At 49.7% G+C, this 15,913-nt stretch overlaps 1 protein-coding gene across 1 annotated transcript; it reads left to right on the top strand.

Annotated features, from left to right (window-relative positions):
• The first annotated feature begins 9,934 nt into the window (after nt 1–9,934).
• Nucleotides 9,935–15,481, top strand: INHBB (inhibin subunit beta B). The gene is made up of 2 exons (XM_086750959.1): nt 9,935–10,349; nt 12,770–15,481. Exons 1-2 carry the CDS (start codon nt 9,935–9,937, stop codon nt 13,543–13,545), a joined length of 1,191 nt encoding a protein of 396 aa, XP_086607085.1. The 3' UTR covers nt 13,546–15,481.
• The last annotated feature ends 432 nt before the right edge of the window (nt 15,482–15,913 follow it).

Genomic DNA, 15,913 nt, shown 5'->3' with positions numbered 1-15,913 from the left:
CTTGCATTTTCTCTATCTCAGTGCCCTTTGCTGTTCTTGGAGAGGTGGCCCTGCAGAAGAGGGTCCCAAAGGATGTGCAGCAGCCAAATACAGGCTCTGCTGTTGGGCAAGTGTGTGCGCCATTCAGAGCGAGTGCCACTTTACTGTAACCTCTAGTAAAGAGGAGCAGTGGAGGATAAAACAACTAATTGGGTCTGCATCAGGATACTTTAGTACCCACGCTGAAATTTGGCCAAGGAAATGAAGCTCACACCTTTCACAGCACACAAATAAACCAATATTTCCAAGGGATCTATCACAACCAGCATTGGTGAGGATTTATCATGCATAACATCCAAACCTGAATGCACCTGGCTCCAGTATGGGATCATTGGTGATTGTTTCTTTGGTTTTGGTTTTTTTTTTTTTAATATTCCATTTTCAGCTGGAAATTACTGATGTGACCGAAGTCCGATTCCCTTCAGCAGTTTCTCCCTTCCTCCCCCCACCTTTTCGCACTCCCTGAGGTCTGACCATCTGGAAATCCTCCTCCACCTCTTCATCATGTGTGAATTTCCACCTAGGGCTGAAAGTGTCACTGTACTAAAGTGTGATGCATTAACACATTGAGGCAGAAAGCAGAGGGGAGTTGGGGATTATAACACTTCATGACCCACTCCACAGTCGCTCTATGATTTAATCATCTTTATCAGCTTGTATCCTTTTCTTTGTATCCCTGTATCTTCACTGTATCCTTTATTAAAATATGCCCATAATTAAAAAACCCACAACCCTCTACACAAATAAGTAAAGTGCAGTACCTTGTCTTGAGACTAGGATCAACTGAAAGAGACAAAAGTCTGAAGGAGAACATGCCTCACCCAAGCAAGCTGGGGGACCTAGGTTGCTCTTTCACAATGAAACTCACTAATTATCTGTATCTCCTAGTGCATATTGCAAACCTGGGGTTCTCTCCTGCGAGCCCTCATGCGTGTGATCTGAGCAGTTGTGATTTGTATTTTTCTACATATATATATATATGAGAAGTATAAGCAGTTATAGTGCTATCTTTTACATGAAACCAAGCCCTAAACCGTGTTGGTTTATCCTTTCAGCAGAGCAGAATGGAAAATTCTGCAGTTTGGAAGTCAGTTAGCTGCCTAGCTGCCTTCTAACTAAATACTGAGGCTTATTATGCTTCAAATATATATATATATTTCTTTTGTGGCTTGGTTGCTGTAATCATCTTGGATGTAATAATGTTACTAGCCTCAGGGCTATATTTATTAAGATTTTAATTTAAAATCTTTCTGTCCTTCAGCATTTAAACAGAGGAAAACCCCACCTGGAGTAGCCAAAAAAAAAAAAAAGTTCATCCTTTTCTTTTTCATACATTCCCCTCCCCTAGGCCCTCTCTCTCATCTTTTAAGCAAAAAAAAAAAACCCCTAGAACTCACTTTCCTGTTGTAGCTCTGCACCCTCCTAACACTTCAGTACCTGTGCAGGTTTGGTAAACCCATGTCTGCTTAATACGATCCAGGTGCTCCTGTTCTTGCTGTCTCTGGAGCGACGGTTTGTTTTCTTATCCCAGTATAACAGCACCAGTGTATTTCACAGTGATACTTTCACATACTGTGATTTATTCTTAATAATGGTTTTGGTAAGGATCTAAGCCACAGCAATAAATGTTGGGGGTGAGATTATTACTTAGAAGTGGCAAAGGGATGTGGAGAAGTTTTGGGGTTGTTCTTTGTTAACAAGCTGCCCCACTTCTGAGAAGATCATGGCAGGGAAACAACAGAACATAAAGACCTGCTTGTAACCTGGGGAGTGAAAAACTCCCACAATCTTAAAACCCCTTTGTGGGGGCATCTCAGTCAAGGGGACAGCCTGAGCTGTCACAGTGGACGTGCTTTTTCAGGTGTTTTGGAAGAAATGGCAGATGTCAGAACCCAAGTCATGCAGAGTTTGCAATCCATTTTGTTTCAATCCCACGGCTATTCCCTCATGAAGGGACAGGCAATACGGACTTAGAAAAGATAAACACTGAGCAGGGCAGAAGGTGATTCGGAAATTTTTAATAACCCTCTCACATGATTTAGTAGTACTGGAACATCAGTGACAGGTGGACATAGAGGATGAGACAGCCTGAACAAATGTGTCTGAGGCCTGCCATAGCTCTATGGCATTGGGCAAATGGCTGTACCTAAAGGGGGCTTACAGGAAAGATGGAAAGAAACTCTTCAGTACGGCCTCTTGTGGTAGGATGAGGTGTTAATGGTTTTACAATAGAAGGAAGTAGATTCAGATTAGTTATCAGGAAAAATTTTTTTACGCTGAGGGTGGTGGAACGCTGGCCCAGGTTGCCCAGAGAGGTGGTTGATGCCCCATCCCTGGAAACATTCAAGGCCAGGCTGGACAGGGCTCTGAGCAACCTGATCTGGATGGAGATGTCCCTGCTTCTTGCAGGACTAGATGGCCTTTAAAGGTCCTTTCCAACCCAAACTATTCTGTGATTCTATGTGGGACAGCTCTCAGCTGGGATAAATCAATAGAGCTTCACTAATTGTGACAGTGCTGCTGCTCTGCCCCAGTGGAAGATCCTCCTTGCCTGAACTGGGGGACTTTGCTGCTGTTGCAGGAGCCGCTTGATCCTGGCCCCAGCAGTGAGTGCATCAGTCAACCATGTCACAACCGTCTTTAAAAACCCACTCCAGTGTTCTTCTGCAAAGAGCCAAACTGCACAATAGTTTTGGTCTGATATAACAAGACTTATGGAAACAAAACTGAGCAATATAAGTATGAACAGACTGAAAATGTCTTTTGACATACAGCAGCAAGGCCATGCTGTTAGTGTCAAGCTCCATGAAGAGGATGAATTCCTGTATGCTGCTTTTCTCCACTTAATTTCAAACCAACTTACAGAGGGTTGAATGCTGCCATCCTCAACTAACAGCTAGTGAAAATGGGGTAAAGAGGGAGAAATTCAGGCCTGAGCACCGATCTTCTGGCTGTAGCCTGTCCCTGTAGATAGTGTGTGAACACTTCCTCTGCATTGTGCTGCTTGCTTGTAGAAAAGAGAAGGTGGCTTATGTTCAGGTACTCGTCAAGTGCTACCGATTATTTGTTGTGAGATAACTTGAGCTTCTGTACCCCATTTCTCCTGTGGCATTGCAAAGGTACCAGCTGTATTTTACTACTGAGCTCCATTTAAAATTGGAGGGAAAACTCACCATCTTGTCACCACTCCCTGATAATCACTGATTTTCTCAGGACAGCTGATTTCAACATTGCTCCATTCTAGTGTTCATTTTCCTGATCTGTTAGATATATCAATCATAGCTTGGATGTATAGAAGAAATGTACCAGTCGACTTTCAAAGCATTACCTCAGTAAGTAGCGTTCAAATTACGAGAAGTCAAGTTTGAACTATTTTGTTTACCACTTAAATGCAGATTTTATTTTTACTCACTTTGCTTCTTTGCAAGGCTTTTGGTGTGAACTTAAGCAAACATGAAAATCGTGTTCTTTAACAGTATGTTAAAAAGTGCTTATATGTTAAAAGTGCTCACCACAAAGCAGACACTTCTTTGTTGGGCAACCAGCACAGCTTTTTCATGTTGTCTGTGTGTCCTCACCCGCCCCAACCTATTTAGGTCAATACAAGCAACTTCAGAGGAAGTCATTGCCTGGTTATAAGGCTACGGCTTTGCGCCGCAGAGGACAGACTGTGCAAGGAAAACAAGAGCATTTCTGGGCTGACAACAAGCAGCAGATAGCTTTTGAATATCACACGGAGTGTCCACCCGATGGTGTTTGGTCCCTTTACTTTGGAAATTGAAGCAGATCCTTGAACTTTGCCAAAGGGCATGCTGCTTTGTGTGGAGACCTGAGTGAGGTACCTGAGTGCATCGCTGACGGGGTGCACGAGATCCACCTGCGCTTCATTCCCCACAGCAAACCTGGGAGCTTTGATGCAAACCTTCCCGGAGCACGAAGGGATCATTGAAGAGGACTGGTTGGCCAACATGCTGCCCGTGAGGCATTGCCAGGTAACTGAGCTGGGAGAGCTGGAGGGAGCAGGACTACAGCCGTGTTAGAGACGGTGCAGTAGGAATGGGAGGCTGAAGCTGCGAGTGTACCCCTGCAACCCTGTACTGCTGCCTCCCCCATGTCCCCATCCTGCCCGACACTTGTGTGAGGATGTCAATAGGTGCTCTTTGTTGAGGGCTCTATTTTATTTCTCTGTGACTCATCCTCCAGATTCTCGTTGTTCCTGCTTTAGATGAGGAGTTCCCAGTTTGGTCAGGTCCTGTGTTTCTGCCTGCTATATCCCCTTTTTCCAAGTGGTGTTTAGAGTAGGACTCTTTTTTTTTAGAGAGAGCAAATCTCTGTTAACAGACAGTTTTCAGTTAAAGAAGCACGGGCAGAGGAGCCAGATTAACCTCTTAGTAGTTGTTTTTTGGTTGTTTTTTTTTTTTTTGTGAGTTAGGTCTATGTTTGCCAGGTCAGAAAATGCCCAGCTCATTCAGAATGGCATTTACTCACTTGATTTTCAATAGGACTTTCCCTTCTACAGAATTCCGCTGCTTTTGAAACATCTTCCATTTTTGTTGCAGTTGTTTTAAAAGTAATTGTGCATAGTGAGGAAGCAGTCTGATTACAGATACATAATTTCATCTGAGGCAAAAGAATGGCATGAATACAAATTCCAGATAGAGCACGGCGCTCCCAGCCTGCCCCTGTAACCGTGTGTCTCAGTTGCTCTGTATTTCCAGCAAGAGGACAATGGCCACCTTGTAAAAAGCTCTTTCAGATACGGGGCAGAAGTATATACTTCAAGGTTTAGCCTTGAAACTTCTGTGGGATAGCAATGCTCTTCTGAAGTGCCATTTAAAACAGATTGCGTTTCACTACGTGCAAAAATCCCCTGTGTAGATGCAGCTCTACGAGCAAAAAAAAACCTGCTTTTGCCAGTATAGCCTATTTTATTTGGGAAATGCTTGCAGAGAAAGATGCTTGTGCTAGTGAAACTTGTATTTGCTGGTTATTGAAGCAGAAGTATTTATAGTGCAAACCAGGCCTCTTAGATACGAAACTTTATTCGGTTCAGCCATCAGTACAGTAAAGAAAATCCTTCCTCAAAGGGATTAGTAAGGTTACCTAATAGATATTATTAATGGTTTAAGAGCCTAAAAGGTGTGTTAGCAATACAAGAGGAGCTGGATCCTTTGCTCATGAAAATTGTTACCATCCCACTGAGGGCATCACGGAAACACAGAGCATTGAGGAAGCTGCCTTGTGCCGTCGCTGTCTGCTCAGTTCCTAGAGCTCCTCACCAGAGCTGCACCCACCAGCCGCTCCAAAAGCATGACTCCTGCATCTGCCCCGCTGAGAAAGATGTGCATAAGCAAATATCTAGGTTATAGAGGAAGAGTTGTAGTGGTTTGATGCCTCAGAAACACGCTGATTTACACTGGCGGAGGATCTCAGTTTATACTGATTTTATTATACTGCTAGCTTTAATAAGCATCCGACTCCAGCCATAGGACTTGATGTTTCTACAGAAAATATCCTCCAATACCACACCTTCTCGCAGTGGGGCTCCCTAGCTGGCTGTGTGCTTGCCCGTTAAGCACAAATCCCAGCCATTTCCTTCACGGTTTTCCCCTGCATTTAATGTATGGAAAAGCATGACCCTGAATTCAGATGAACAGCAGCCGGTTTGAGAAGGTGTGTGTGAAAATGTATCCTCACGCAGCTGAGCTCAGCACAAATAGAATAGAGGGGAGGAGAGCAGAGCAGGGGGAGTGTGAAGCTACCCTTTCCCTGATAGTTCAGCCACTATGTGTAAGCAACAAGTTTAAGCCCAAGGGAAAGACCTGAAAGCTGAGGAGATCTTAAAATTAACAGAGCTTTATGGCTTAATCAATAGGCCGTGCTCCCTGAGCAAGATGAGAAATCAAATGGCACATTTCTTTCTGTTAACCCTGTTTGCTCTCCCTGTAGGCTCTTTGCCTGAAAGCATCCAAGGTTTGATTAAGTTCTTCTCCAGGAGGAAGCCAGAGAAAGTCCATTGTGTGAGAGCTGCCTCCAGAATGCTGTGTTGGACACACTTTAAATAACAATGGAGGTTATTAGTGTATTAGTTTGTTAGTAATTCCTAGAGAAGATAAGTCTTCCCAATATTTGAATATGCAAAATGGCTTTGGCTAACCGAAAAAAGAGAGGGGGGGAAAAAAAAGCCAAAACATGCCACTGCAGTGAGTAACAGGGATGATTAAAAATCACCATATGTAAAAAAGAAAACCTCTGCCTTGTTTTACTACTAGAAATACCTTCCCAGATTTGTTATCCCCACCGAAGACATCGTATTTTCCCTCTTTGGCATTTCATTCTCACTGGGGCAATGAGATAGTTGTTTTCAAAGGGAGAAGGGCTGTGTTTGCATCCATTTCTTGTTTGACTGTGCCCTCTATGAACCAGTCATCACTGCTCTGCCTCTTGTTTTCTTGTTAGCTCTTTGCTGTCAAATTAATTACCACAAAATACTAAGCTTGTTGCATTCACGTGCTCTTGTTAGCTCACAGAACATTAGAGTGATTGGATTTTTAGCATTATTTCTTTTTTCTACATTCCAAACTTTCAATTCAAAACCTGTTACTGGCAGGGACATACTGTATCTAACTGTGATCTCCCCTCAGGGTAGCTCCAGTGATACTGGGGACTTGATTTACAGTGCCGTATATGCAATTAGACTGTGTTTGTATTAAAAGCAAGATGAACAATCAGATTGGGATTGCAATGTGAGTCTGAAGCACAGCATTAAGTGTCTTTCCTTTTGCAGTACAGAACAAGAAAGAAAATATTTATGATGAGAATAGCGCTTGTCCCTTCCACGCTTAAATCACAGCGATGAGCTGATCCTCCAGTTGACCTGCTCCTGCGCCGCTTGTATTAGTGACAGTCAGCAGAGCTCACATGTGTGCGGTCCGGGCATACATAAGAAGTTTTATTATTTCAAAAACTGAAACGTACAGGAGGGGCCGCTTCGCTGTCACGCTTGAAATGTGTGTGTCTTGCTTCTGCTGCCCCTTAAAAACAAGCATTCGGCTCAGTGAAAAAGATGAAGGTCTTGAGATTTGCCTTCATTCTTGAAGTTAGATTTTTCTCTGTTAAAAAAAAAAAAAAAAAAAAGGTAAAGAAAAGAAAGAAAGGTCATTAGAACAGCCGCAGCCCCCTGCCCTGGGCCCGCTCCTGGGGCGTAGGAGGCTCAGCCCAAGCCGCTCCCCGGCCCCGTGCCGAACACAGCCCTCGGCGCGCATCTCCCCGCTCCCAGCCCTGCTCCTCCGCGGCACCGGCCGCTCTGGTCCCCGGCAGAACCCTCGCCGCCGCCCCTTCCCCGCTCCGAGCAGCGAAGGGGCGCCCCCTCCTCCCCCCAATAACTCAACGCGGGGCTCAGCGGCTCCTGCGGCCGCCGCCCGTCCCCGCTCCCCCGGGGACCACCCCCCCGCCCGCTTCCCCGCGCGGCCCAGAGGGGGCGCCCTCGGCCCAGGCTTCCCCGCGGCGGGGGCGCGCAGGGGGCGCGCAGGGGGCGCGGGGCAGCGCGCAGCGGCTGCCGGGCACCGCGTTCGCCCGGGGCCAGGGGCCGAGGCGCTCCGCTGCCCCAGTGCGGGTGTCCCCCCCGCCCCGCCCCCGGGCTCGGCTGTTGGGGGCAGCTGAGCGGGCACTTCTTCTGACCCCTGCGTGGGGAGGCGGAGGGGGATCACAGCCCCCCCTTCGCCTTGGGGACCCCCTCCCAGAGCCCGGTGCTGCCTCACGGAGGAAAACCCGTTCCCGGGAGGGGGGAGCAGGGCTGCCGCTGCCGCCCGCTCCCCGCCGCGGCTGCGGGAGTGCCGCGTTCCCGTTATCTTCTCCCCTCCCGGCTCCCCACCGCCCCGAGCCCCCTCCTCCCCCCTCCGCTCCGGCCCCACGGAAAACACACACAATCCCCGGCACCCGCCCCGATTACCCGGCCTGTTCAAACAAACAAACAAAAACCCGCCCCGTCGCAAAGCCAACCCGACGGTAAACTTTCTAATGACTTCTTTCAAGTGCTTAAAAGGCAAGGAACACTGGGAGGGGGGAGGGGGAGCATTCATCTCCCAGCCAGGGCGGGGGGGGCCCAGGGTGCTGCAGCTCGGCGTCTGTCCGTCCGTCCGTCCTGCCGGGGGACGGGACGGGGACGCGGGACGGTGTGCGGTGGGTGTGTTTGCAGGAACCGGGCGGGAGGGAGGGAGGGAGGAAGGGACGGGGGGGGGGAGTTAAAGAAACAGCATAGTTAATATTTCCACATCAGGAAGTTACTGTAATAGCCCAGGGGGCAAAAGACTTAACTTAATCTCCTAAATAGTGAGGAACCCATGGCGTCTCTGTTATAGGTTGGAGTTCCCACGTGGTTTTAACTCCTGTATAAAAGTTTCAGTAGAAAGTGCCACAATGTCGTGATTTTGCAGGGGGGGGAAATTAGCAGGAGGAGATCAGAGGAAGATACGCGAGGAGCGAGCCGCTTCCCCGAGCCCTTCCACTGCGGATCCGAGAGGGAACATCAGAGGCGTTAAAAAAAACAAAACAAAACAAAACACAGCGTTCAAGCCAGCACAAGGCAAGCGAAAAGATCAAAAAGACGCGGAGAGAGAGAGGGAGACAGATTAACTGGAGCACCAGGAGCAGCAGCAACAACAACAAAAATCACACTTAAAAATAATAATAACAATAATAGTCATAAAACCCCAACCACCAACAAGGGAGATATTGTTTAAAAAGAGCGAGCGAAGGAGCGAGCCGAAGAGCTGGTCTGACCGAGCGGATCCGCACAGCTTCTCCGGGGATCGCCGGGACCGCGCCGATTCCCCGCTCCGCGGCCGCGCAGCGTGGGGTGCCCCTGCCCACGGAGGGGCGGAGGGGGAGGGAGGAGGAGGAGGGGGGCGACCGCCGCATCCTCGCCGGGCTCCGGACGCTCCGCGCCGCTTTGAAAATAAAGCCCCTCGCTAATTGTCATTAGCGGGGCGGCGGGGACGGAAGACTCGCCGCGGTGGAGCTGCCAGCCGCCTGCCCCACTCCCCGCCGCCCCCGGCCCCCTCCCCGGCCATGCTGCGGGGTCAACTTTGACGGCGCGTTGAGAAGCGGCGAGCGCTGACGGGGGACAACCGAGCGGCGCGGAGCCGACCTGCCGAGAGACCTGCACCCACGGCCTGTGGATTGTTGTCTTCCGGGGGCGGAGTGGGCGGGGGGGTACAAGTGGCATTTCTCCCCCCCACCCCCCCCCCCCCTCCTTCCAGGCTATAAATTGGATTGTATATAAATCTGCTTCGTTTATCTCCCTGACCCCCCTCCATGACGCCGGACTAGAGAGCTCCTCTCCGCGGCCCGCCCGGACCTGCCGAAGCGAGCGATGGACCAGGAGCGGCCGCGCCCGGGGATGCCCCTCTGAAGCGGCGCGGGGCACCGGGGCAGCGCGCCGCCGCCTCCCCCCCTGCTCCCCTCGCACCTCCGGCTCGCTCCCCCGTCCCTCCCTTCCTCCCACCCTCCCTCCCTCCCTCCTCCCCGGGCTCCGCAGCCACCCCCTCACCTGCTGCCGTCCCCCCCCCGCCCCATCCCCCGTGGAGCCGGGCTCTCCGTGCACGCCAAGCCTGCTGCGCCCCCCCCCCCCCCAACTTCGCCCTCGGTGCCTGCCTGTGCCGCCTCCCCCGCGGCACACGCCGCTTTTCCCCGGCCACCCCCTCCCTCCGCCGCGGCTCCCCCCCCGCCCCCCAACCTCCCGCCCTGCGCGGAGCGGTTGCGGCCCCCCCCCCCGGCTTGGCTGCCGCCGCCCCCTCCCCTCCGCGCCGCGGAGCGCAGGGAGCGGCGCTGCCTGCAGACCGACTCCCTGCGGCGTTTCGGGGCGGCCCCCAGCTCGGCCCCCCGCTCCTCCGCCATGGACGGGGCGGCTCGCCGGGGGGTGCGGGCCGCGCTGCTGGCCTGCGGGCTGCCGCTGCTGCTGCTGCTGCTGGGAGCCGCGGCCACCCCGACCCCGCCGGCCCCCGCCGTCGGCTCCCCGCAGGACACATGCACCTCCTGCGGCTTCCGGCGGCCCGAGGAGCCGGGCAAGGTGGACGGGGATTTCCTGGAGGCGGTGAAGAGGCACATCCTGAGCCGGCTGCAGATGCGGGACCGGCCCAACATCACGCACGCCGTGCCCAAGGCGGCCATGGTCACGGCGCTGCGCAAGCTGCACGCCGGCAAGGTGCGGGAGGACGGCCGCGTGGAGATCCCCAGCCTGGACGGGCAGGCGAGCGCCGGGCCCCCGGCCCACGACCCCGTCTCCGAGATCATCAGCTTCGCCGAGACAGGTGGGCGCCGCCCGCTCTCCCTCCCCTCCCTGGCCCTGCTCGACCCCTCTCAGCCCCCAGCCCGATCCCGGGCATTTCCCCTGGCCGCCCTTGCCCGCCCCCCTGCCCGCACTCGGCTGCCGGGCTCCCCCGCCTGCCCTCTCCCCTGCCCCGCACCGTCTCGCCTCGGCCTTGCCCGCTCCTTCCCGGCCTCCTGGGCTTCTCTCTGGGTTGTTCCCTGCAGCCCCCTCGCCGTGTCCCTCCATCCCTCCGCAGCCTCTCCGCGGCGACCCTTGCCTCCTGCGCATCCCGCTTTCCCCGCTCCGCCTGTCCCGCTCCATCTCCCGCACCCTCGCCTCGCCCCTCTGCCCTGCACATTCGCCTGGTTCACTGCGCGCATCCGTCTGTTGGGGCTTGCGTTCACCCATCCTCCCTTTCCGTTCTTTTCCCATTTATTTAGCTCCCATTCATAGCGTTGGCCTTGTCTGTTTGTCCACTGCGAGTGGCCTCCTCCCAAGTGTGTCTGTCTGCTCTCTGTCCCTCTGTCCCTTCACTATCTGTGCCATCCATCCCCGCGGTACTGGCCATCTCCATCCTGTCCAGCCGTCGCAGTTATGTGTCACTGGATCCCTCCAGTGTAGCTTTCCAGCAGTTTATCCAGGCATCCGCCGTGCCTGTGAACTTTGCACATCTGGCCCTAACACCATCACTCTGCAAATTAGCTCCCTCCTGTCTGTCTGCCCGTCTCTCCTTTCCGTCATCGCTCTATCGCTCAGTTCATTTTTCTCTCTTTCTATCTTCCTGTGGCATCTATTTGTCATTTGTCCACAAAATAAATCTCTTTCTATCCTGTATGCTGCCCACTCATCTTCTTTATCTACCCTCCCACTTACCCAAGCCATATACATTTACAGTATCTATGGGATCTGTTGCATTATACGTATGCTTGCTCTATTCGCATACAAAACTGATGGGCACACACAATCTCACCCAACACGAGCGATGTGGATCGGTGCAGCAACACCATACTGTTCTTTTTCTGTCGCTGTCACCGCAGTTCAGAAGGAAGTTATGTAGTTACTAGCGTGTGAAAGATTTTCCTAGTGTGTGTTTTGGGGTTTCTTATTTTTTTAACGGGCTGTTGTTGGGAGACCCGGGGTGGGCTTGTACTTCCATTTGGTATTCAGTTAATCGTTGCCTTTTGTAACACTTCCAAAATCGACTTTACGTAAAATGTAGGCAAATGCAGTGAAAATTTTTCTCTTGGAAATATTACGAGGTACTGAATGGGCCCTGGAGGCATGTTTGAAAGGCATCTGGGGTAACAAATGAGGACACGGACTATGCAAAAAATCCCATTCAGAGATTGACAAAAATAATACAGCTTCTTAGGAAAAGGAAAGGAAGAAAAATCCACATTTGGCTCTGTACAGAAAGAGGCGAAACAGATACAGGCAGATGAGAAAGTGCCTTTCCAGCAATAATTTTAGGTAGTGATTGGGAGGCTTTGATTCAAGGACCAGAATTACAGTCTCCGCCGTAAAGGCCAGCTTGCACATTTATCACCTACGCCAGATTCAGCTAGGACTTACAGGACAAAATTGCAGGGGGGCCACTGGTGTTTCTGAAACATTTCATGCAGCAGGCTCTTTTGTTTACAAATAAGGGGTTATGCCAGACATTTGGTGATGTTTGGTTTTCCGTGACAGTTTCTCTCCTTTAATTCTGGCGTTATTGAGAAGCGTATTGAGGACAGTCAGTAACGGTGTTACAGCGAGAGCGGCCGCTTCGTTGCCTCTCCTTGTCTGGGAGTTTATTGATTTGGGGAGGGGGGGAAGGGAGAGATTGAAACGATTAATGATAGCAGATATTGTACTGGAGTAAGCGGGGGTTAGCTTGATCTGTTGGACAAGCAGGCACATTACTGAAATATTTTTCCGTCCGTCTCGTGAATCCTCTTTGTTAAACTGCAGCGAGAATACGTGAAAACCGAAACAAAATCCCTGGTTTGGCATTGGCGTTTCAGTGGTTCCTGAAAGGGCTCTCCCCGTGAGAACTGGCAGGTAGCTGAAAGTTAAAACTATTCTTAAACCGAGGAGATAGCAGAGTCGGAGTGCCGGTCTTTTCAAGGTGCTGCTGTAGCGTCTTTAAAGCTGGCTGGCTGGAAAAACCCCGTATTCAGGAGAGCTCTTACTGATGTCTGTGGATCTGATGCATCCGACTACAGCCCGGTGATGAACCTTGCTGTGGGAAGTCCCTTTTCGGAGTGTTTCGATTGCAAATTGGGGATATCTGATACAGTGCGTGCCTTCTGGCCGGCACAGCCCCGCTGCTGCTCCCTTGATCCGCTGTGCTTTAGCGTTGTCCCCTGAATCCAGCATGGCACACAAGCTAACGTTTCCTTTTTGACTTAATCTTGCTGATCTCTCCTTATCTTGCAGACGATCTGGCCTCATCTAGAGTCCGCCTCTATTTCTTCATCTCGAATGAAGGGAACCAGAACTTGTTTGTCGTTCAAGCCAGCCTGTGGCTTTACTTGAAGCTGCTTCCATATGTCTTAGAGAAAGGCAGCAGGCGAAAAGTAAGAGTCAAAGTCTATTTCCAAGACCCGGACACTAGCAACAAGTGGAATGTGGTTGAAAAGAAAGTTGATCTCAAAAGAAGTGGTTGGCACACTTTTCCCATGACAGAGGCGATCCAGGCTCTGTTTGAGAGAGGAGAAAGGAGACTGAACTTGGATGTTCAATGTGAGGGCTGTGAAGAGTATTCAGTCCTGCCAATTTATGTGGACCCCGGGGAGGAATCCCACCGGCCTTTTTTAGTGGTGCAAGCCCGCCTCGCCGATAACAAGCACAGGATCCGGAAAAGAGGCCTGGAGTGCGATGGCAGGACCAATCTATGTTGCAGGCAACAGTTTTACATTGACTTTAGACTCATTGGGTGGAATGACTGGATCATAGCACCATCAGGTTACTATGGGAATTACTGTGAAGGGAGCTGCCCGGCCTACTTGGCCGGCGTCCCGGGGTCGGCTTCCTCCTTTCACACCGCCGTCGTGAATCAGTACCGAATGCGGGGGCTGAACCCGGGCACCGTGAACTCCTGTTGCATTCCAACCAAACTTAGCACAATGTCAATGCTGTACTTTGATGATGAATACAACATTGTGAAAAGGGACGTTCCCAATATGATTGTGGAAGAATGTGGTTGTGCTTGATTTAAGGTGTGTTTTTTGGGGGGGAGAGAGAGAGAGGGTGAGAGAGAGAGAGAGAAACATTCCCATACGAGACGGTGTTGGAGGAAGTTTCACTGTGTATCCAGGCATCAGTGTTGGAAAGTCACTGTGGAAAAGTTTGACAAAAAAAAAAAAAAAGAAAAGAAAAAAAAATCATTTCACTTTGGTGTCAGGACAGTGGCAGTTTGTGGATCTTGGACACTTATATATTCTACCACTTATAAGTTAATGCTATGAAATATCTTAAAGATACACACACACATGCGAAACGTGGGCACGCACACAAACACGCGCTCATACACACACACACAGACACGAGGCAGCTCGGATGAGGGACATGAGCACAGAAAGTCAGTGACCAGTGACGACGGACCTAAATGCCTGCCAGTACGAGTGAACGGCTGCGCAGCTGTTTCCCCGCCTGCCGGCGAAGTCAGGCTGAAATGAGCTCCCTTTGCTCAGGCAAAAGCACAGACTGCGAGAACACGATGTATTCTTGCACGCAGGTGTCGAAATGACCAAACTTAGAAAATTAAAAAAAAAAAAAAAAAGAAAGAAAAGAAAAAATAGTCGACCGTCACCTCTTAGGTCTAACGGGAAGCTGCAGGACACCTGCCTTGGGAGGTGATCACTTCCTCTTAATATAAATTTATCTCAATGTAAACATCACAGATACCCGCATCTTCCTACAGCACTTCCAGTAAGGAATGGCGTGGTACCATCGGAAAGAAAGTGGGACAGACATGTAAGCAACTGCTGTATTTCTAACATCTGAGCGTTGCGAAGCCACAAGCTGGGCTAGCGTGATCCGATGCTTTAGTGGCCCACTAGCAACCCATGGATGGCTACACCCATCGTGTCTTGGGAAAGGGGATCCGGTGCCGTATCTGGACCATGTTGACCGTTGGCATCTCTCACTGCTCAGAGGATGAGAAGTTAAGGTTTCAATCTGTGTTCTTCAACGGGGGACTCGGCAAGGACGCGTCATGTGGGGGGACGAGCAAACAAGGAACCGCTACCACGGCTAAACCAATGAACCCTAAAGAGGAGTGACCGTAACAGAGTGGGAACGTTCTGAAAAATGCAGTGCGTGTGAGAACAGGCAAGGAACATTTCTACAAGTCCTGGAAAGGAGGAGAGTGCTTTCAATTTCCTTACCGGGAGGTGTCGAGGATGGCCATAAAGATCAGAAAATAATGATACAGCATAGCACTTGCAAACTGCTTGAATGCACGTATAATAGCACTTGCAAATTTCAATGCCTTGAAAAGTGGTACTTGATAGTGCACTTATCTTTGCTCACTATCTAGGTAAACAGGTGCCGCATGAGCTATGCAATTTAAAGTGTTGACCCATACTAGACAAAACTGGACTTATGATATGACTTTTTTATATTTTTTTATACTTGAAATTAAATCTTTTGCTTCTTTTTTAAAGCGAATGATTGCTTTTAATGTTTGCACTGATTTAGTTGCATGATTAGTCAAAAAACTGCCATTTGAAAAAAATGTTATTTTTATAGCAGCAAAAAATGAATACAGTTAAATGTATTATACGTAAATTTTGGAACCAAAGAGGCCAACATATTAGTTATAATTTTTATGAGATGGCAAAGCCATCATATATCATGTAGTCATACTGAGCAATCCCTCACGAGGCCTACCAATTGTTTCAGGGTACAAAATGGATTCTGTTTGTTCTATTCAGTGTCTTTTCTATACCATACGCACATGGAACGTAGAGTGAAAAAAATTACTATTGTAGAGTACATTACAATATGTGCATCCTTTAAATCCAATTTTTATGTTTATTTAATAAAGTTCCTTTTAGGTTCTGTTCCATAATAATTTAAACCAAACAATTTTCACTTAGATTTGCTGTTGAAGTATTTTACATTTGTGTACAGTTTAAATAAATAAAAAAAAGATTGAAAACTGGATGTGCTTTTCTTTTTCTTTCTTTTTTTTTTTTTTTTTTTTTCAGTGTGTAACATCTGGAGAAACTTGCTTACTTTCGGGACTGAATGCGGCTGCAGACGGTGAACTGTCGCATTAGACCGTGGTCGTATTAGTCATTGCAGAAAGCCTCGTCTGAGAGCTCAGCTGCGATCCTAAAAATGTTACACTCTAGTTTTATTGCCGTCTACACATGTAAGCATCTGCTGCTTTCTGTCTGCATCCGCGCAGGGTCTCTGGGCGCTGTTCCGCATACCTGCAGGTCGTTTACAGCAAGTTCCTGGTTCACCTGCTGTGTAAGAATGTAACTTCTTCTCTAGGTCACTCCCTGATCTCTTACAAGAAGTAAAAAAATAAAGTGGAAAGCACTTCCAGGAAAAAGGGGCCAATACTGA

This window comes from Chlamydotis macqueenii, chromosome 6 (genome assembly GCF_036417535.1).
Source record: "Chlamydotis macqueenii isolate bChlMac1 chromosome 6, bChlMac1.mat, whole genome shotgun sequence".
Lineage (NCBI taxonomy): Eukaryota > Metazoa > Chordata > Aves > Otidiformes > Otididae > Chlamydotis > Chlamydotis macqueenii.
This window is presented reverse-complemented; position numbering and strand designations above follow the sequence as displayed.

Bases quoted from the DNA above. Each gene is read 5' to 3' on its own strand.
- INHBB (XM_086750959.1), top strand. From the start codon at position 9,935: ATGGACGGGGCGGCTCGCCGGGGGGTGCGGGCCGCGCTGCTGGCCTGC. The intron at 10,350-12,769 runs GTGGGCGCCGCC...CTTATCTTGCAG, and splicing joins CATCAGCTTCGCCGAGACAG to ACGATCTGGCCTCATCTAGA.